This window comes from Somniosus microcephalus, chromosome 8 (assembly GCF_052327205.1).
Source record: "Somniosus microcephalus isolate GS21.2 chromosome 8, FLI_Smic_1.0, whole genome shotgun sequence".
NCBI lineage: Eukaryota > Metazoa > Chordata > Chondrichthyes > Squaliformes > Somniosidae > Somniosus > Somniosus microcephalus.
Window position 1 is genome coordinate 198955192 of NC_140994.1, and position 21704 is coordinate 198976895.

General features: G+C 42.2%; 1 protein-coding gene across 6 annotated transcripts in view; it reads left to right on the forward strand.

The window, feature by feature from the left end:
* Positions 1-21704, forward strand: part of fam13b (family with sequence similarity 13 member B) — a 220561-nt gene that overhangs the window by 78719 nt on the left and 120138 nt on the right. For all 6 annotated transcript variants that reach the window (XM_085995563.1, XM_085995566.1, XM_085995564.1 and 3 more), the window contains exons 6-9: positions 6046-6194; positions 12375-12416; positions 15293-15458; positions 21429-21535. In XM_085995563.1, coding sequence (XP_085851689.1) covers positions 6046-6194; positions 12375-12416; positions 15293-15458; positions 21429-21535 — 464 coding nt within the window. The remainder of the gene's footprint in view (positions 1-6045; positions 6195-12374; positions 12417-15292; positions 15459-21428; positions 21536-21704) is intronic.

Genomic DNA, 21704 nt, shown 5'->3' on the forward strand with positions numbered 1-21704 from the left:
CATATTGACTATACATTTAACGCCTGCGCTAAGTGTTTGCGTGCGCCCGTGTGCGCAAGCAGATCGACGTCATTTCAGTGTGCAACGCCTTTTAGGCGCCCCTGACCGGATATTGTGTGGCGCCTGGAACCTTTTACGCCTAGCGCTATTAGTGACGGTTCGAAGGAACGTTAGCAGGCCCTTCTCGGAGTCGGGGGGCGCTATTTAAAGGGGACAGCTCTAGTATAAAAGCTGCAGCCACTTGGCCTGATCGTTGCTGGAGAGAGTTGGTGAGCTACTGTGGAGCAGAGTTTTTGGAATTTAGCATTAGAGTACTTGGGACCTTCAAACCTGTCCGGAGCAGTTGGAGCACTACACCTAACAGCGTTTTGACCAACTGGCATCGGAATGGGAGCTGCTTTGGAGGGCAACAGCCTCATGGCCGAACACGGTGAAGGGGCAGAGAGACGGCGGGAGAGAGGGCTGGGATTGGCCAGAAGGAGGAGGGGCAATGGAGGTCGGCCAATCCGAGGGTATGCTGCGAGGGTCTTTAGGCAGCAGGTGTCATACCTTGATATGTCGGAGGAGCAGTGTGTGCGAAGGCTCCGATTCGGGAGGGACGTTGTTACTGAGCTGTGCCACCTGCTTGCTGAGGATCTGCAGCCGCGGCTACGGTGCAGGACCTCTCTGTCGGTGGCCGTAAAACTGACTGTTGCCCTCAATTTCTATGCCACCGGATCCTTTCAGTCAGCCACTGGGGACATTGCGAATATCTCTGTTTGCAGTCCACTGTTGCATCCGGCAAGTTACAGCTGCCCTTTATAGACGAAGGCATCAATTCATCACCTTCCCTCTGACCCTGGAGAAGCAGGCGGAGCGCGCGCAGGGCTTCGCTGCTATTGGGGACTTCCCCATGGTGCAGGGGGTGATTGACTGCACACACGTGGCTTTGAGGGCGCCATTCCAGAATCCTGAGGACTTCCGCAACCGCAAGTGGTTCCCCACACTCAACGTGCAGCTGGTCTGTGACCACCGCCAAATCATCATGGCAGTCAACGCCCAATTCCCAGGGAGCAGCCACGATGCCTTTATCCTGCGGCACACCTCAGTTTGTGACCTTTTTGAGGGGCCGGCTCGACCACAAGGCTGGCTTATTGGGGACAAGGGCTATCCTCTCTGCCCATGGCTGATGACACCACTCCGTCTGGCCACCACCCCAGCAGAAAAGCTGTTCAACAGCAGCCATCAGGTGACCAGGAACATTGTAGAGCACACTATTGGTGTGCTCAAACAGCGTTTCCGCTGTCTGGACCATTCGGGGGGAGCCCTGCAGTACTCGCCGGAGCAAGTGGGTCACATCGTCGTCGTCTGCTGCATGCTCCACAACTTGGCGATTCGACGCACCCAGCCAATTCCAGCTGTCCCTCAACGTCCAGCAGAGCAGGCGGAGGAGGAGCATGAGGAGGAGGAAGATGGAGGGGCTCCTGAAAGTGGAAGGGCCATCCGTCAGAGGCTCATCAGGACTCGTTTCGAGGCCCCTCTGGCGGAATGATGGGTGTCTTTACTCCTGCGCACTTTGGATCTTTGAAAGCCTCTGAAGGCCAGCATCGCTGTAAATCGTCACGTGTACCATAGCACATTAAAACTTTTCTTTATTGTCACAAAAGTCTTTCATTACAGCAAAACAACGTCAAGTCAACAGAAACCATAACTAACAACATAACAGTTAACTCTTCGGCAAAGCCGCAAAACGAAACAAACCATTTCCAACAATTACAACAGGTGAGGGTGCCCTTGAATTTGGCCAAAGAAACGTCTCAGCACCTCCCTCTACTGCTGGCCCCTTGATGGAGAACGACTTCTCTTTCGCGGTCAGCCCCTTCCCTCCCTGCTGCTCCTACGTAATTGAACCCCAGTGGCGGGGTCAAGGCTGGGGGACGCCTGCTGACTGTGTGGAAGCGCAGAAGCCCCTGAGGGACGGCCTGGCCGACCTCTGGTCTTGGAGGGTGCGGACGCAGGCTCCTTGATCTGAGCATGGCTGGAAGCAGTGTGCCCTGCAGGTGGTGGCAGCTGCACTGCAGACGTTCCAGCGCTGGCATATGCAATGGTCACCTGCCGAGAGAGGACACCTGCACCATGGTCGGACGACACACTGGCTCTCTGAGGGGACTGGTTCGGCTCATCTGCCGCAATCGCATGCTCCACTGATTCCTGGCCTTGTATGGGACTGGAAGGGCCTGGGGTGATCCTAGCTGATGCAGATAGGGTGGCTGCAGTGAGAGTTCGCGTTGCCTCAATCTGGGTGTGGACGAGGCCGGCAAGTGACTGCGTGGCAGCAGTGAGGACCTGTGTGGCAGGTGCCAGTGCTTCGGAGAAGCCCTGGACAGTTCTTTCCATTGCTTTGGACAAGGCCGGAGCAGTCCGTTCCACTGCCTCGGACAAGCCCTGGACAGACCTTTCCAGGGATTGTCCGAAGCCCTGAACAGTCCTTTCCATTGTTGCCCCGAAGCCCTGGAGAGTCCTCTCCACTGCTGCCCCGAAGTCCAACACACTCTTTGCCAGTGTATCTATTGACTGAGGCATCCTCCTCACTGCAGCCATCAGCTCAGTGTGCCTGAGCTGGGCCTGGGTGCTCATTTCAGCCAGGCGACGCACCTCCTCTGCACTCTGTGCAGCAGTCATCACTACCTGCCTTGCCCTCCGGGGAGCCGGTGGTCAAACTTGCCTACCCCCCTTGCGTTGCTGCATGCCGCTTGTTCCGGCAGCTGGCTCATCATCAGAGCCCCCTCCCCTCCAGGGAACTACTATCCCCAGTCTGCAGATGTGTATGCTCCCCTGAGATTGGAACGGATGCTCCGGCTTCCTCCTGATCCTCGCCTCCGGAGGCACTGGCACTGGCAGTTTCAGGTTGTTGATCCCGCGTTGGTGATGAATCATCTGAAAGCAGGGAGGTGGAAGAGTGGCTTTAGCAAAAGGACAGGTTGGCGGCAAGGCATGCCAGATTGCGGCAAGGCATGCCAGATTGCAGCAAGGCTCTGACATGGCTGCACACTGAGGAAGCATGCTGGCGGGGGGACCAAGTGGAAGGAAACAGCTGAAAAAGGTGAGAGCCTTACCCTCGCTGTCGAGAATGGGGTCGGCAGCTGCAGTGGTAACAGGACCACTCAGACGTCCTCCAAGAATCTGGTGCACTCTCTCCTCGAGATCCGTGAGAGTGAAGATTTGTGGAGACCCGCCACCGGTTCGAAGCTGGACCTTTCGCATCGCCACCAACTTGGACTGCAGGGGAAAGAAGGGGAAGTTCTGTAACATGAGGCCGTGAGAGATCATCTCATGGCCCCTATGGTGCAAGAGCCCTTACATGTGGCCTTGAGTCAAATGTCCATGTGTGTGCCCAGAAAGGGCCATGGGTGCTTGCTGACAGATGGCCATTGGGGCATCATGGCAATAGGGTGCTCGAAGTCCAGTGCAGATGGAGGGAATCAGAAGTTTGCATAAACAACACTCACCCTAATGACCCGAGTGAGGTCGTTGAATTTCTTCCTGCACTGAACAGGGCTCCTGGTCGCCATAATGCTGGAGTTGACCCTCAGATAAACCTCCCTCCAAGATCGCCGGTAATCCTTTTGATTCGGCCTCCTGCCATTGTCAGGATACAGAACATCTCGACGGCGCTTCACTTCGGACACCAACTGGTCCAGAGCCTCAGTGCTGAAGCGCTCTGCTCTCTGTCTCACCTTCTCCATCCTCACCAAGTTTTTTGCGCCAGAGAAGGGCGAGTGCCGATTCTGAGGCCTACAGGGCGTTGAGTGTGGCAGCTCAGGCTGACTGACCCACCCCTTTAAGAGCTGGCCGGCGCCTGGAAGTCTCGTGGTTTTCGGTAATTGAGATCACCTGCGCTGCGCCCGTCCGTGCCGATATTGGGTAGCGCCTGAACTTTTGCGCCTTAGGAGCCCCGTGCAACGTCTGAATTCGCGCCTCAATCCCCTCGGGGGGGGGGGGGGGGGGGGGGCAATGCAACCCAATATCGCGCCAGGCAGCGATAAGTTTCATCTGGCTATAAACTTTGCGCAGCGCCAGTTCTAACGCCTCAAGCGGGGCTATACCCAATTTCTAGGCCTATGACTCTCTGACTCTGTTAGTCAAAACTTTCTCCAGCTCCGCTTTGGGAAGATGGAAGCTGTTGTTTTTGGCCCCTGCTACTAAACTCTGCTCTCTTGCTACTGATTCCATCCCCCTGCATGTTCACTGTCGTGGGTTGCACCAGATCATTGATAATCTTAATGCCCTGTTCACCATGACTGCTTATTTGCACTTTTGCAGCATTGTCCAGATCCACCCCAACCGTAGCCCATTCTGCCACTGTAACCTTTATACGTGGCTTTGCTACTGATGTAAGCCCCCAAAGTGCGGACCAAGTGATATACATGGTCGACGTCACTGGCTTGTTGTAAGAAAGATAGACCCAATAATTGAAGTCAAAACGGTTTATTCAGGCCTGGGGAGATAATGCTCTTGCGTCCCCACACAAGGCTCCAACTCCACCGAACCTCTTGAGATTCACACAGTTATACACATTTTCCAAGACCTCCTACTCCAGAGGTCCAATCGATTTAAAAGTCTATACATTAATCACTAACTAGGTGTGTCTAACTCATACAAAATAGCCTATAGCATAAGTTTCACTTTTCACTGAAGGGGCCTGTAGATCCTCTGATTTCTTGGAAATGAGTCATCCAGGACATGTGATTTCTGAGAAACAAATCATTCCTCTCCTGGCCGCTACTAAGTTTCGTTTTCCAGAAAAGGGTTATGTCAGTGTCTCTTTTTGTAAGTTTCATCTCTCTAAACTGGTATGGTCATTTCTGCAATTAAACATACGAATAATTAGTACCTTTCATCTTTACACATTCTGTGGCCGCAATTGCGTTCTACTAAACGTGCTCAATTTTAATCTTACTTCAGCTACTTTAACACTTGCTGGCCTTCCATCCACCAGAAATTCTTAGGTTGTCCAAAACTCTGCCAGGCATAACCTGTTCCGCACTGACTCCTCCTCTGCTTGCTCATTGTTGTCAGTGACCTAAACTGGCTCCTTCTCCCTAGTACATTCAATTGAAAATCCTTGTCTATATGTTCTTGGTGATTTTATAATGGCTCCCTATCCCCAGTGTGTTTAAATCCAAAATCCCTCTGACTCTGGCCTTTTGTGCATGTTGCCCCCTCCATCACTTTGCCCCATCATTGGCAGAAGTTTTAGCCGTCTTAGTCCTTTTCTTTTGGACCTCATTCCCCAAACTTCTCCATCTCTCCACTTCTTTAAAAACCTCCTCAAAACCCATTTTTTAAACCAAATTTTCAGTCACCACATTGAATCATTGTCTTCCTGATTCAGTGTCTGTATTCCTTTTGCCTATTTTTAAAGCACCATGGGACATATTTTTATTATTTTAACATTATACAAATGTTAGTTATTGTAATAAAATTTCAAAATCTACTTGGGGTAGAGAGCCTATGCTGGACCCCACTGGGAAATTTACCACCTCTCTTGCTCTTTCAATATTTCTATCAGGCTTTCATGTACTTATTTTTTTTTTACCTCCAATACTGTTGAAATAATTGTGGCTATTTCTGTAGTTTTTTTTTTACAAACCATGTGTAACTACAGTACTTGATTTCATGTCATAGGCTTATAATTGGCATCATTCTTGAGTTGTCAGCTTTTTGGCCTGTGTAGCTTACCCAAAGTGGTTTATTTTCTTGGTTGACTTGTATGAGACTTTAATGTGAGGTCATTCCATGATCTGCCTGGGGTCTCAAACATCAAGCCTATTGTTCATTAACGTTTTATTATTTTCAATTACCAAACTAGTTGCAGAATAGTTTTGTGTATTTGTTTTCTTCCATTGAAGGTTGTGGGAGATCTCTGGACAGGCAGGATATTTTTGTTAACCATATCATTTTTTTGTTACAGCAAAAGAACAGGTTCTGGATGTCACTGTTGTACGTTTTTATATAGGCTTTGTTTTGCCCATGACACTAATGTTGAAATGCTTCTGATTTTAGGTTACTGAATCATGTGAAGAAGGTGATAAAATAGAACAAACTGATGTACTTCCTGAAGAATCTGAGAGGATGTTGTTGATGATGAATACTGAGCACTTGATGATAACTAAGAATATAACTGAACCTGAAAATATTGTTTTGTCAGCAAGGTAAAATATTAACTGCTTATCAATTGAATATGCAGATTGACACCATGTTTTGTGCTTTTGATCTTTTCACCACCTCCGTTTTGGAATTGGTATACCTATAATCTCTTAACATTGAGGATTTTATGTACATCTGAAATGGCATAAATCAAAATGACAAACATTTTTAAATTCTCAGAATTTTTATACTGCTCAAGTTACAGTATCTTCAATCTATTCATGTGGTTTATCTATTAGTTACATTTAAAAAATGTATGGTAAGATACCATCTCTGTACTTGGTAATTAGGCCACATCATTTTGCTTATAAAATATTTGGTACACTTTCAGTATTTGCTTCTGTAAAGACTGCAGTATAGGTTGAGGGGAAATGGTTTGATACAGCTTAAATAAGTGTGATCTGAACTCAGTCAATATTTCTTTCAGGTATTTTTACACGTGTTTTACAAAGATTTCAAAAATGGCTATAGAGTTAGAGGGTTATTTGACTAGACACATTGTTGATACCAATTTAAGGTGAAACTGTGATCCCTGAATATAGCGGTCTCCATTCTCTGCTGAAGGCAGAGCTGTGTTACTAAGATGCGAAGTGTATCTTGCATCAGTTTCCATAATGAATATTACCATGTTTATCAGCATTATGTTCAGATTATTCATTCAGTTGTAAAACCTTTTAAGTAACTAATGTTTGTTGATGACCCAAGTATTTGCCCTTCATTTCACAGAATGGAATACCGCTGGAAACATTTAAAGGTGGTAAATGTGGGTGTGTAATGGGGTGAGAAGAAGAATGTACCCAGCAACATCTGGTTAGTAGTGAAGTTTGAAGCTTGGACACTTTGCAGTCAGTTTTCAGGATATGGATGCTGATCAGCATTGGTCCCTATGGAGGTGTTTGCTGATTTAGGGTGGGAATAGGGGTAGGTGGAGCTACAGCTGGTAGCAGAGCAGCTTCTGGATGAAATTTGGAGACTTTTTAAATAATCTTGCCTCCCTTTGTAAAAGCTTTTCCTAATTAAGTATTAGAAGTTTTAAATAGTTATCTGGTTTGGGAATAATACTTAATATAGTTTCTTACACAGGTCACCACAGATTCCTTTTCATAGAATCATAGAAATTTACAGCACAGAAGGAGGCCATTTGGCCAATCATGTCTGTGTTGGCCGAAAAAGAGCTATCCCGCCAAATCCCACTTTCCAGCTCTTGGTCCATAGCCTTGCAGGTTATGGCACTTCAAGTGCATATCCAAGTACTTTTTAAATGAGATTAACGTTTCTGCCTCTACCACCCTATCGGGCAGTGAGTTCCAAACCCCCACCACCCTCTGGGTGGAAAAAAGTTCTCCTCATCTCCCCTCTAATCCTTCGACCTGTTACTTTAAATCATTTATTGTTTATTGACCCCTCTGCTAAGGGAAATAGGTCCTTCCTATCCACTCTATCTAGGCCCCGCATATTTTTATACACCTCAATTAAGTCTCCCCTTCGCCTCCTCTGTTCCAAAGAAAACAACCACAGCCGATCCAATCTTTCCTCATAGCTAAAAATTCTCCAGTCCTGGCAACATTCTCGTAAATCTCCTCTGTAACCTTTCTAGTGCAATCGCATCTTTCCTGTAATGTGGTGACCAGAACTGTACACTACTCTAGCTGTGGCCTAACTAGTGTTTTACAGGAAACTTTCTGATATCCGGCACTGACGGGACTGAGCTGGTGCTGTACCATCAAAAGTGCCGGACATATCAGCGTTAATGTTGAGAGATACGGAACTGAAAAGCTCCGTGTGAATCAACAAACCCTGTTGCTTAGCAACAGCTTCAAAACAGTCGGCTGCAGCTGCAAGCGTCTCTAGCTGAAGCTGTTGCTATAGCTGCAGACCTTGCAGTGCCTGACTGGGGGGGGGGGGGGGAAAAGCAACGAGAACTAAAAAAACGGCTCCTGATTTTTGCCGTTAGATCGAGTATTCCGGACATATAACCTCCGGATAAACCAAAGTTTCCTGGTATACAGTTCAAGCATAACCTCGCTACTCTTATATTCTATGCCTCGGCTAATAAAGGAAAGGATCCTGTATGCCTTCTTAACCACCTTATCTACCTGTTCTGCTACCTTCAGGGATCTGTGGACATGCGCTCTAAGGTCCCTCTATTTCTCTATACTTTCCAGTATCCTACCACTTGTTGTGTATTCCTTTGCCTTAGCCCTCCCCTAATGCATTACCTCACACTTCTCCGGATTGAATTCCATTTGCCACTTTTCTGCCCACCTGACCAATCCATTGATATCATCCTGCAGTCTGCAGCTATCTTCCTCACTACCAACCACATGGCCAAATTTCATATTATCTGCTAACTTCTTAATCGTGCTCCCTACATTTAAGTCTAAATCATTGATGTATACCACAAAAAGCAAGGGACTGAGTACTGAGCCCTGCAGAACCCCACTGGAAGCAGCCTTCTAGTCACAAAAACACCTGTCGACCATTGCCCTTTTGCTTCCTGATTTTCAAGTTTATTTTTTTGGCATCTGAAACATCAGTGTTGAATGTTGAATTTATCTCTTTGAAAATTAATTCTTGCTTACACTTTCCATTCCCTGATTGGGTGATCGAATGATCTGTCTATTTATTATAAACCATTAACAGTTATTGGCCTATAAATAAAACTGGTTAAATAACTTTTTTTTTAAACAAGGTGGCTTAGATGGACATGATCTAGGCTGGCACGTCAATATAGTACTGAGGGAGTGCTGCATTTTGGAGGTGTTGTCTTTTAGATGAAATGTTAAAGCTAAGACCCATCTGCCTGTTCAGGTGGATGTAAAAGATCCCATGGCACTATTCAAAGAAGAGCAGAGGAGTTCTCCTGGTGTACTGGCCAACATTTATCCATCAGCCAGCACTATCAAAAATGGATTAACTTGTCAGTTATCTCATTCCTGTCTGTGGGATCTTGCTGTGCACAAATTGGCTGCTGTATTTCCCTTCTACAACAGTTGCTACACTCCAAAAAGTAATTAATTGGCTGTTAAGAGCTTTGGAATATCCTAAGAACATGAAAGGTGCTATGTAAATGAAAGTTTCTTCTCTCTCTAGATTATGATTAGCATTATTCAACACAGATGTTAAATTATCTATTTTAAACAGGTTAACATGGCATAAAAATGACATGAACATTAAACCTAGTTTTTTTATTTCCTAAAATAATGATTATCGGGTTTGCTTCAAGATTTAATTGTGTTGGAACTTTTGGGAGCAAGGTTTTTGAACTATGCTGCAATCCTCGAGTGTAGATACTCGTGTCCACATTCACTATTGATTGGAGGGAAAAGGGAGAGTAGTTTTATAGCACAAGTATTTCTTCCTGGTTATCTCATTAACTGAACTTAACTAAAGTACTGATATTCCAACTTTTCAACTAGAATCTCTGGTTCTAAAGCAAAACACATAACTAAAATAGCAACATACCAAAACAGATTAATGTGGTCTCTCAACCTCTTAAAGTTGCTTTGTTTAAAGGAGCGATTTAACTTTAATTCTGTTGAGATATTGTTTAGATGTCGCATATTTCAAAGTACTTAAGCAACTTTGGAAGAATTTTCTTCTGTAATTGCGAATAATCTTCCAAATCTAAAGCTCTTGTTCTACGGATTGTAGTGCTGTTTAACTGGAAGTTAGTGGTGTCAGATACATTTAAGGTTTTGCATGTTACATGGTTTAAATAGGCATCATAAAAAGATTTGCTGTTTAAAGTTAAGCATGTTAAGTAACTACATTTTTATATTTAAACAATGCAACTTGAAAAACTCTAGAATAAGAACAGGTTTATGTCATGTTTTTCCTTTTAAGCTGATTTAATAATTCCCTCACACTCATTTACTTCCCCACTCGCAGTTTTGCCCTTGCGTGACAATCTTTAGGCAGAATTAATCATTTTCCTCTGACTGTTGTCCATTGTTTTTCTGCAATGGACTGATAGATTAAAATAGAACAAAGGCTCGCATTAAAAATGGACATCTTTTAAACAGACAGTTTTGTGATCCTGAAAGTCCTCTTGACATGCTTCACATTCTTCAAATTTTCTGTCCATTTAACAGGATTTAAAGTATTATTTTCCTTTCACAGGGATCATTCTTGAGATTTTACTATCCTATTATAATGTGAAACTGAAATATAGATTAAAGTTTTGGGTACGAACTTTTATCAGAATCTTTGTATTTCTAATTAGATTTTTACGCATCTTTTTTAATTGCTTTGGAACCCTTGGTCCTGGAGCATTTCCTTCAAAGCTTTTACAGTTAAGGCTACAGATGTCTCCCCAAGGGATGTTCAATTAACTCCTTGGTTAGAAGGAAATCGGCCACAATGAGTTGTGTCAAAAGCTCTTACAGAAATGATGATAAGAACATAATAAATAGGAGCAGGAGTAGGCCATTCAGCCCTTCGAGCTTGCTCTGACATTCAATAAGATCATGGCTGATCTTCTACCTCAACTCCACCTTCCTGCACTATCCCCATATCCCTTGATTCCCTTAATATCCAAAAATCTATTGATCTCTATCTTGAATATACTTGACGACTGAGCAACCACAGCTCTCTCGAGTAGAGAATTCCAAAGATTCACAACCCTTTGAGTGAAGAAATTTCTCTTCATCTCAGTCCTAAATGGCCAACTCCTTATTCTGAGACTGACCCATAGTTCTAGACTCCCCATCCAGGGGAAACATCCTCCCAGCATCTACCCCATGTCTTGAGGTTGCAACTAGCAGCTTTCTTTGGGGCCAGCATCGAATGCCTTTGCTTCGCTGCTGACCGCTAATTTAGGGCCAATGTATTTGTTCTCCCAAAAGCAAACTTGTCAGCACTTGCCATTCTGGGTCTTCCAGATAGATGAGACTTGCATGGGAATGACCTATCCAGGTCAGTGTCTGATCAGTAGTCACTCGAATGAGTGGTCATCTGTATTTTATGGGGTGCGAATCCAAAGATTATGGCCAGATGAGACTTGGCCACTACCAGAATTTTTGAGTTAATTGTTTAGTTCTGAGGTTCTACTAAATTAATGTTGGTGTTTGCAGGAACTGTTTGCTCTTAAAGCAGTCAATGTGCTTTTGACATAATTTTGTTTTTTTAAATGGCAATATTTACAAATTGTACAAGTTGTGATGATGTCAGCATGAAAAAAATGAATGTCTGTCTTTTTTTTCCTTCCACAAATGAGAGGGGATTTTCCAGACATTTCCCTTTTTTAAGTATGCCTGTATCCTTAAATCAGCCACAAATCCGCAGTATTTAATAATTTTCCGGTATGCTCCTTCAAGTTGCATATTAAGGCATAATGTGTGAAGATCCTGTATTAGTAAGCCCTTGTTTGTATTTGTGACTTAACTCTCTTCTTGCATTTGCTGTACAGTAATTTTTAACTGTTTCTAGCTGTCGTTTAGAACATATAAAAGAAATTTAAATGCAGTAAACTCTTACACAATTTGTTATTTGGAAACTTTCTAAATAAGGCCTTGGCTCAGTGGTAGCACTCTCACCACTGAGTTAGGAGGTTGTGGATTCCAGCCCCATTCCAGAGACTTGAGCACATAATCTAGGCACGCACTTCAGTGCAGTATTGAGAGAGTGCGAGAATTTCAGATGAAACTTTAAAGCAAAGTCCTCTTGGGTAGACGTAAAAGATCCCATGGCATTATTCGAAATTGAGCACGGGAGTTCTCCCAGCCAACATTTATTCCTCAACCGACACCTAAAAACAGATAATCTGGTCGCTTGTTTCATTGCTGTTACTGGGAACTTGCTGTCTCCATATTGGCTGCTGTTTCCTACATTACAACTGTAACACTTCCAAAAAAAATACTTCATTGACTTTAAAGGACTTAGGGATGTCCTGAGGCTATATAAATGCAAGTTTGTTCATTTGTTTTGTTTTTCCTAAATAAACTTGCTATTACATATTGCTTAGTCATGTTTCTAATGCCAATCCAGCTATTGGTATCTAATTTTATGGTTGTTTATGGTATTGTGTTATAGGATTAAATCTTTGTGTTCTGTTAGAATAGGATGTATTTCATCTTCATAAATTGCAACGCATGTGTTGCCAGCACTCTTGCACTGTTTCCAGATTGCCCTTTTGTAAAAGTGCAATTGAGACTAAATGTACATTATTTATTTTTCTGTTGCAGTGCTCATGGCTCCCCTATCAACCAAGTGACTGTATCTGCAGAGTAAGTACTGATCGTTTTCATCACAATTTAACTATTTGGATTTATGTAGCTGGTTGCGTGTAATTTAAGCATCCACAATTGTAGCGAGAATTATTTTTCTTTCTTGTCAATTTTTTTCTTTCCTCTCCTGAAGAATGATCAAGGAGCAGAATCTGCTGATTCCACCTCCTTAATCCAGAACTGTTGGAGCCAATTTTAATGTTCCCATTGCCACCCTAACTGAAATCAGCTAACTGTGCATGTGCAGTGATTAAACCTGTGAACATTCTGATTGGTATAATTCAGCTGCTCACATGGTAAACTTACTGAGCCATTGTGGGAGCCAGGAAGAATATTCTATGACTATCATTTGTTCATCTTTAATTTGAAATGCCTTCCTAGAAAAATAATTGTTTTACAAACTGGTATTTCTGCAATTCTGTTTAGTCAAGGAACAGAAGGTTTTTAAAAAAATAAAATGTAATGTGCTTAACCAGACTTATATTGTACTAAGATGTACAAGCAAGAAAGACCAGTTAGTGAAAAACTCGAAGGTCTGACACAATTGCTATGATTTAAATAACCCGTGTTACAAATTGATGTTCTTACATTGGTTTGGTTCACCTATGAACCAAAAATAAGATCCCCTATAGAAGAATGAGGGGATCTTATTGAAACATATAAGATTCTGAAGGGGCTTGACAGTGTAGATGCAGAGAGGATGTTTCCCCTCGTGGGGGAATCTAGAACTAGGGGGCATCATTTCAGAATAAGGGGGCACCCATTGAAAATGGAAATGAGGAGGAATTTCTTCTCCGAGGGTCGTGAATCTTTGGAATTCTCTTCCCCAGAGCGCTGTGGAGGCTGGGCCATTGAATATATTTAAGGTGGAGATAGACAGATTTTTGAATGGTAAGGGAGCGAAGGGTTATGGTGAGCAGGCAGGGAAGTGGAGTTGAGGCCGAGATCAGATCAGCCATGATCTTATTGAATGGCGGAGCAGGCTCGATGGGCCAAATGACCTACTCCTGCTCCTACATCTTATGTTCTTATGTAAAAATCTTGCCTGCTTTTGGGTATCTTTAAACTTTTTAAAAAATCTGTGTGTAGCGTATTTAGTAGAAGTGACTTGCTGTTTTATTTTGTCAGTGTAACATTTATTGACGGTACAGTTTTCAGAAATTATTTATTCTATATTTTTAATGTTTTTTTGCCTCTTATTTTCCTTTTGGTGATTTCTGTGCTTGTGACCAAGACTTTTACTTGTCTTTGGTTCCATCCCCCATTTCCCTGAAATATGGCTATCCTGGCTGTCACCTTGGGGATGGAGATGACTGAGGAAGTGGCAGTTTACTCTTAATTTGAAGTTGCTAAATTTAGAATTATCTGGTAGATGTAAATATTGGATTTGAATATTTTGCAGTACTAAATTACCACTGTGTTCACGCTTAATGTGAATTATTGCATAATTTGATTTTTTTTTAGCATAAAGTGTCTGGATTATTAGGTGTAGATTGTATTACAATTTGGATCAATAGGTCACTTTTCTCCATTTGAAAAATGCCTAAAATGTTACTAAAACAGAATCATTCTCTGTTTTAATATCTTGCAGCAACAACAGCAACTTTCATTTTATAGTGCAGTTAACATAGAAAAATATCTCAAGGTACTTCAGAGGCATAAGTAATAATGCAGATTAATATCTATCTGTTCACTAAACAAAAACTCGATAGATGTAGATGAACAACTTTCAAGTTGTATCCCTTTCAAAATTGATTTAAAACCTGACTTCCAAACCTGTTTTCAATACCTTTTGATCTTGAGAAACTAAAATAAGCATTTTATATTTTCTTTTCCTCTAACTGGCTCTGCAGAGTCCCACTGGTAAACCTTTGCTTTGCACACTTTTTCTTTCCCATGACCTTTTTCCACCCTTGCTTCCCCTACAGTTCACCCCCTCTTGCTTCCATCTTTGCTCTCTTCCCCATCTCTCTCTCTCCCTCTTTCCCCGCCCCTCGCTGTACCCCCCACTTCTGTTTCCTTCCCCCCCTTTTACTTTTGTGCACATTTCAGGAGTGTGCAACTTAATTTAACATCACAATTTCACTCTTTGATTTGTATAGTGGTAAATGGTACCTGTTTTTTTTCTACTACAGCTTTTAAATGAAACAATTTGATTTTTGTAGTGCAACATTTATGAACCATAATTGAAAATGTTAAATGTTTCGTGATGTATTTATCGACAAATCCTGTGAGGTTTTCGTTAGTCAGTCTAGGAATATAACAGAATTCTTCGCTATCTTCCGATTCTCCTTGTCTTTGATCTCCCCTCTTACCGTTTGCAGGAAATGGGATTAAACATCAAATTAAAATATGTCTAGAAAAGAATGACTTCAATCTTAAACTCATCACAGTGGTGCAATATGTATTAAGAGCTCCAACATTGTACAGGTAGACTATCCTTTATCCGAAAACCTCGGGACCAGCCGAGTTTCGGATAAAGGAGAATTTCGGATTTCGGAAGGGGGGTCGGCGGGGGGTCGTGCGCACGACCTACGCTGACGCTCAGCGTAAGTCAGTTGGGGCCGGCGGGGTCCGCGGGGGGTCGTGCGCACGACTTAACCCTTTATCCGAACTTCCGAAACCGGAACCCTCTAAAAACCGAAGGTTTTTTCGTTCGTATGCACGACTTACGCTGAACGAAAAAACCTTCGGTTTTTAGAGGGTTTCGGTTTTCGGAAGTCCGGATAAAGGGTAGTCTACCTGTAGTGGTATTCTACAGTTTGTAGGAAAATAAATTGAGCGGCTAAATTAAAAAAGAAGTTCCCAGAATTTTTGTGTAATATTTTCTCTGAACTGGATTGCAGTTTCTCTGATTTTCTTTCTCCAAATTCTAGAGGCGATCTCACTGAAGAGAATAGTCACAACACTGAAGTTAGTAAAACAGCCCTTTCAGAAACTTTACAGCATGCGGATAGTTTGGAAGACAATGATCAGCAGCTTTCACTACATAATTGTACCTTGGAAGTACTGGAAACTCATTTGCATCAGGATGTTGAAAATGTAAGTAAAACAATATATATTTGTGATGAAATGAGTATAAAAGATCTGAAGTTTGAGATCACATTAAATACCCTATTCATATTGTCAACGCCCTGCCTTCAGAAACAGCAGCTCAATATAACAAAGACCTTGTATATGTCTCCAGAGGCAGAGATCAACCTTGGGTGATGTACTGTCTCTGCAGGCAAAGTGCTGCTAGCACCAAAGGTGATTGGCTGCTATATTCTGGCTATGGGCCGCCTGAGAGCTCAGGCTATGTCTACCTTGCTGATTTGTGTAAACTTTGTTCTAACATGTGGGAAGGTTCATACCTAGAATGCAACTCTTACTTTTGTGGTCTTGGATATATACAGTAGTTGTACATGTGTTGCTGCATCAACCTGCAGTATAAACTGGATAATAACTCCTACCAGGAATTGGGTTAGGGAATGAATTTCCTTCAGTTGGAGTAGTTCTGTAATATGTAATATCAATGAAATATAATTGCATTTTATACATGATTTTGAAAGAAACAGAAAATGAAGCATAATTCTTCAGTCTGGTAGAGGAATTAACTTTTATTGTAGCATAAGATTTAATGACTATGAATAAAAACTGCTGTTTTGACATAGAAAATGTAGGCATTATGAAATCACTTATGTAATTTCTGAATATGCATAACTTGAAATGGGGTGATTTCAGTTTTAGTTTGTGCAGACATTGGACACCATTTCAAACATCTGATTTCACTTGCTGAGCTGCAGAGGCATACTCGAGGTTGGACTTTACTGGGAATCGCAATCATAATGTGCTATACTGATAGGACCAATGCTATTTATGTTGCCATGCCAACTATTTATCAGTAGGATTTTTTTTTTAGCTGCGTGCGTCTTCATGAGAAAGGACAAGAGTTTGTTCATTCTGTAACAGTGGTTGAGGGCTATGACCAATTGAACACAGGGCTAACTTGGTTGAGGCAAACAAGAAGTATACACTTAAAATGAATATAGTTGAAAATTAGATATCTTATGACTAAGTATTCTTGGTGTAAAAAGTGCTTCTTGCTTTATTACTATTCACTTCAATTTTAGATTAATTTGCGTCATGGTAACGTGGGCATTGCTTGGACTAAGAAATGAATTGAGTTTTAGCATGCTATTTTAATAAAGTGAAATAACATTTAATTGGAAATTTATGAACCAGATGAAAAATGAGGGTGTTTTAAAAATTGTGTAATGCAGCAGCTATGTAGTGTAACATAGTTAGTTATATGTAGGTTTGTCTTATGGTCTGCTTATTGCACCTTTTATATACCTTTGACGACTTAGGGTTTGCATTTGGCTTTATGGCTTTACCAAGTCATCACTGGAAATTCCTTGATCTGGTAACACTCTTGAATTGGCATCCAGCCAGATTGGAACATAGGAACAAAAAAAGTTCAGCTTGTATGTTCTTCTTTAACTAGTGCAATGGGATTTTCTCACTGGAGAGGGCAGCCTGGACCTTGGTTTAACATCTCATCAAAAAGTGTCAGCCTTAGATTATGTGCGACTTGAAGCCATGACCATCTGACACGGAGGCGAGAGTACTGATACTGAGCCAAGGCTGATTGGACAGTATAGTTGTTGACTGAGTTAGATGCTGTTACATCCTCATGAGTCGACTGCACAGACATTGTAGATATTCTCCTGGGTTCATTTCTGACTACAATTTGTGATATTGTGTGTCAAAACTGCCATGGTTTTGTTCTAAGGATGCAGAGCCCACTCTTCCAATACTATGGCCTCCTCTAGAACAACAGGTGCTTGTATTTCCTTTTTTTCCCCCCTCAACCAGAATCCTGCAGAAATTATGGTGGAAGGAACAGAGATAATTAATTATCATTTTCTCTTGCTGACTTGGAATTTATAGTTTTTGGATATACTCCACTAAGCCAGTGTCATTGCCAAATGAAATAGTATTTTTGTCTCTGGTGGAAAATCCCTCCCCTTCTATTACTGTTTCCAGTCAAAAAAAAAGAGCCACCAAATTTTGGAATCACCTACAAATGAGCAACCCCCAATGCTATCACTACGACGCCCTGAAATGCCAAGAGCTGACCATAAAGAAGAATACCCTCAGTCAACTAGTCCTGGGACTCAGTGAAGTAACTACTAACAATAACCAGCCACAGGACAGTGACAGCGTAACACAAAGAATTCGACCCAACACAATCGTCGCTAAGCAAAAGGAAAAATATCTGACATATTGGGCAGAAACAACAAAAACCCAAAGCAAACTCAATTGCTACTTGGCCCTAAACAGACAATACAACATAGCTGATTACCTGACCATGGTAAAGGACAGCAAACTGAGAAAAATCCTGACAATGTACAGACTTAGTGAACATAGCCTGGCGATCGAAAAAGGTAGACACAGGCAGACCCGGCTACCAAGAGAGGACAGGATATGCCCTCACTGCAGTCAGGGAATGGTGGAGACAGAGATGCACTTCCTCACAGCTTGTAGAAAATATCAGGGCATAAGGGAGAATTTCTACCCAAAATTTACAAAAATATGCCCGGAATTCAGAAAATTGAATGACAACCAAAAACTCCCATACCTACTAGGGGAAGAGAGAAGTTGCATAACACTAGCGGCACACTATGTTACAGCTTGCCATAAACAGAGGGACAACCACTAAAGATAAGATAAGAGTATATATAAATTATATGAAAGTATATTTATACACTCAGGGATATATCTGTTTATACACTATGGATAGATCTGTATTTTTGTGAACAAACATGAATGTTCTCCGATGCTTTGGCAACATAAGATGTAACTTGTCATGCCAATAAAGCGAATTGAATTGAATTGAATTGATGACAGGTGTTGGGCACTGCCACCTGTTGGTGAAAGGTCTTCCAGCTTGAATTCTAACTTTTTGAAGAGAGCTGTAGTACATTTGGTTACTATAATATTTGTTACATTTACATCTTTGATACAAGTAAGCAAAAGATTATTATTTTAAAAGCATTTTGGATCATCATTGTTGTAGCTACTACTGTTGTTTCAAATGCCTTTGCTTCCCTTGTGGAAAGAAAAACTGTAATACTGATTAGGGATTCACTTTATAATGCAAAAAAATAGGGAATTGAATTGGTGCCCTCGCATCATTGATGTCTTATGGGGGAATTGGTGAGTGCCTATTTAGTGAGTGGAGGTGACTCATAAGGCAGGTATTCTCGTGTAGTTCGCAACGGTACTTCTGCAACTATTGATCTGCTCAATCACATACTCGCATCTGCCTTTGATGCCCTTGTTCCTAGCAATATTTTTACTTTCTCCCACCCTGGTTGTTCCCTCTGGTACAGCCCCCCCCCCCCCCCCATCTTCACTCCATTAAGTCCAAGAGCTGCACATTTGAATGTTATATGGTGCTCAACAGTTTAGCCATTTACTGCCAAATCTGGCTGGACCATTATTGAGTCCTACTCACCTCTGCCAAAACTGCTCACTATTCCATGATCATCCTAGAATGCAAATATAACCCCCAGCTACTTTGCTCCACTACCAACTGTCTCCTTAAACCCTTCTCCACAATGGAAACTGCACCTAACCTTGGTTCCCAGGCTAGCTGTGCTCTGTCTCCTCCTTACTGTTGGCTAATATCCAACTTTCACCCACCACCTCACTATTCGACTATAGCAATCCTCTTTCTCACCCTAGGTTGCCTGGTTACAGCTTACTCACAGACTTTTAATTATAAGCAAAAGGGTTACATGCCCTATATAATTCAGGTTACCATTGCACACAGTTGATGATTACAGACTTTTATATTTAATTCTTACATGCAATTATAAATCTATTACTGATGATTATAAGATAGTAAAGCAAGTATTCTAAAAACTAATTAATTCATGATAATCTCGCACCTCTGTGACATCATCCAAAGACATAACATCAGGTTCTGCACGTATGCTGGCGACACCCAGCTCTACCTCACAACCACCTCTATCGATCCATCCACTGCCTCTGTTGTCTGGCTACCTGTCCAACATTCAATCCTGAATGAGCTGCAATTACATACAATTAATCATTGGGAAGACGGAAGCAATTGTTTTCGGCCCTGCCACAAACTTAATTCCCTCGCCATCAATTCCATTCTCCCTCTATGGCCATTGTCTCGGGCTGAACCAGACTGTGGCCTTGCTGACCTGTTGACCCAGAGCTGAGCTTCCAACCCCATATTCTCTCCTTCACAAAGACGATCTACTTCCACCTCTAACTTTGCTTGTCTCCGCCCCTGCCTTGGCTATCTACTGCAGAAACCCTCACCCATGCTTTTGTTACCTCCAGACTCGCGTATTCCAGTGCCCTCCCGTCTGACCTCCCAAGTTCCACCCTCCATAAACTTGAGCTCACCCAAAACTCTGCTGCCAGAATCCTAATTTGCACCAAGTCCCGTTCACCCATTACCCCTGTACTTGCTGGCCTACCTTGGCTCCTGGTCCACTAGCGTCTCCATTTTAAAATTATCATCCTCATGTTCAAATCTCTCCATGGCCTTACCCCTCCCTATCTCTGTAATCTCCTCCAGCCCAGAACCCTCAGAGAGCGCTGATCTTCCAACTTTGGCCTCTTGTGCATCCCCCACTTTCTTTGTCTCTCCATTGGCGGCCATGCCTTCAGCTGTCTAGGCCCTAAATTCTAGAATTCTCTTCGCCTCTCCACCCCTCTCTCTCTTAAGGCATTGCTTAAAACCTACGTCTTTGACCAAGCATCCCCGTCCTAATGTCTCCTTCTTTGTCTCTGTCAGTTTTTGTCTGATAACGCTCCTGTGAAGCGCCTTGGGACGTTTTACTATGTTAAAAGCGCTGTATAAATGCTAGTTGTTTCAGTTAGGTTGCAGTTACCATACAGACAGAGTCCCTTATGAACCAAAACCTGTGACTTTATTCTCTGCCGTGTATTATGAGGTAGCATACTCCGGTTTAACAGTTAGCCCTGATTCATTGTAAGCACTTGCTACAGAGTACTTGGGATCAGTGGTCCCTCTAAGCTGCGCAGCAATCTGAAAGGTACCGCGCAGGCCGCTCACAAGTTGTTCCCTTTATGATACCATGCATTGAAATAAACAGGCCGCCCAAAACAAATAAAATTTAGAATGAACATTGCATGGGATGCTCAACACACTCTCCCACTAACTCAGGATGAACAAATAACACGTTGCTAGACCACTGTAGAAAGACTGATGTACTTTTTCTGATTTATGTACAGTTAAACATTATATTGAAACAAAAACATCTAGCAAGATACTAACAGTGTATAATAACCAAATTTATTTGATGTATAAACTGGTCTTTGAGAATTAAAAATTCAAAAGCATTCCAAAATCCATGCAGCCTTTCTCAGTAAATTGGGAACCCAGAATGATGGTAAATGGCATGGAATAGTAAATTGCACAGAATGATTCCTCATTAAGCCCCTACTAGCAATTATCACTGGTAAAACCAATAGGTAATTGAAGACACTGAAGGGTTTTTAGGTTACATGAGTGTTCTTTCTTGGATGTAGAAATGCAACTGTTTAGGATACTATGTTTTGTTTGAACTAGCCATCAAAGCAACAGTGGTATCTTATCTGTAACAATGTGCACCAACCCTAAGTCAAACTTTATAGTGTGTTTCCTGATGGTTTAGCAATTCTAGAACACAGATAATTGCAAGTAACACCATGATCTATTCTCATGAAACTGGCATGTAAAGATATCCCTTCTCTTTCAAAAGAATATGAATTGGTTAATTATGGATCAAAACCTATTGGAGCTCTGAAACAGATAATCTCACAGCAGCCATTATACTTTTTCCAAGGAACCCTTTGGACTTCTTCATAAGGTTTCCACAACTTTAAAATGATATACACGACTCTCAGGATAGGAACTGTATCCTCATCACAGCCATTTTCTGGTTGGACTTGAATAACTTCTGTTTTTTTGGAAATTTGTAGGTTGTGGAAAACTTGTCTCTTCCCAAAGTTCCACTCCTGGATTTGCCTGACAAAAGCTTGGACAATGAACCAATTATATATGAAGAAAACAATAATAAAGCAGAAAGGTAAGTAGTGGTGGAACTGCTTGCCATTTAAAAATATTTTCATTTAAATTCAAGTAAACAAAGCACAGAAATAATATATTTTGTCCAAAGTACATTGGAATTACAAAAAACTTTACTCTTAGCCTTCTATTTATATCCAGTGATTTTGGTTTTGACATGCAATCATTCT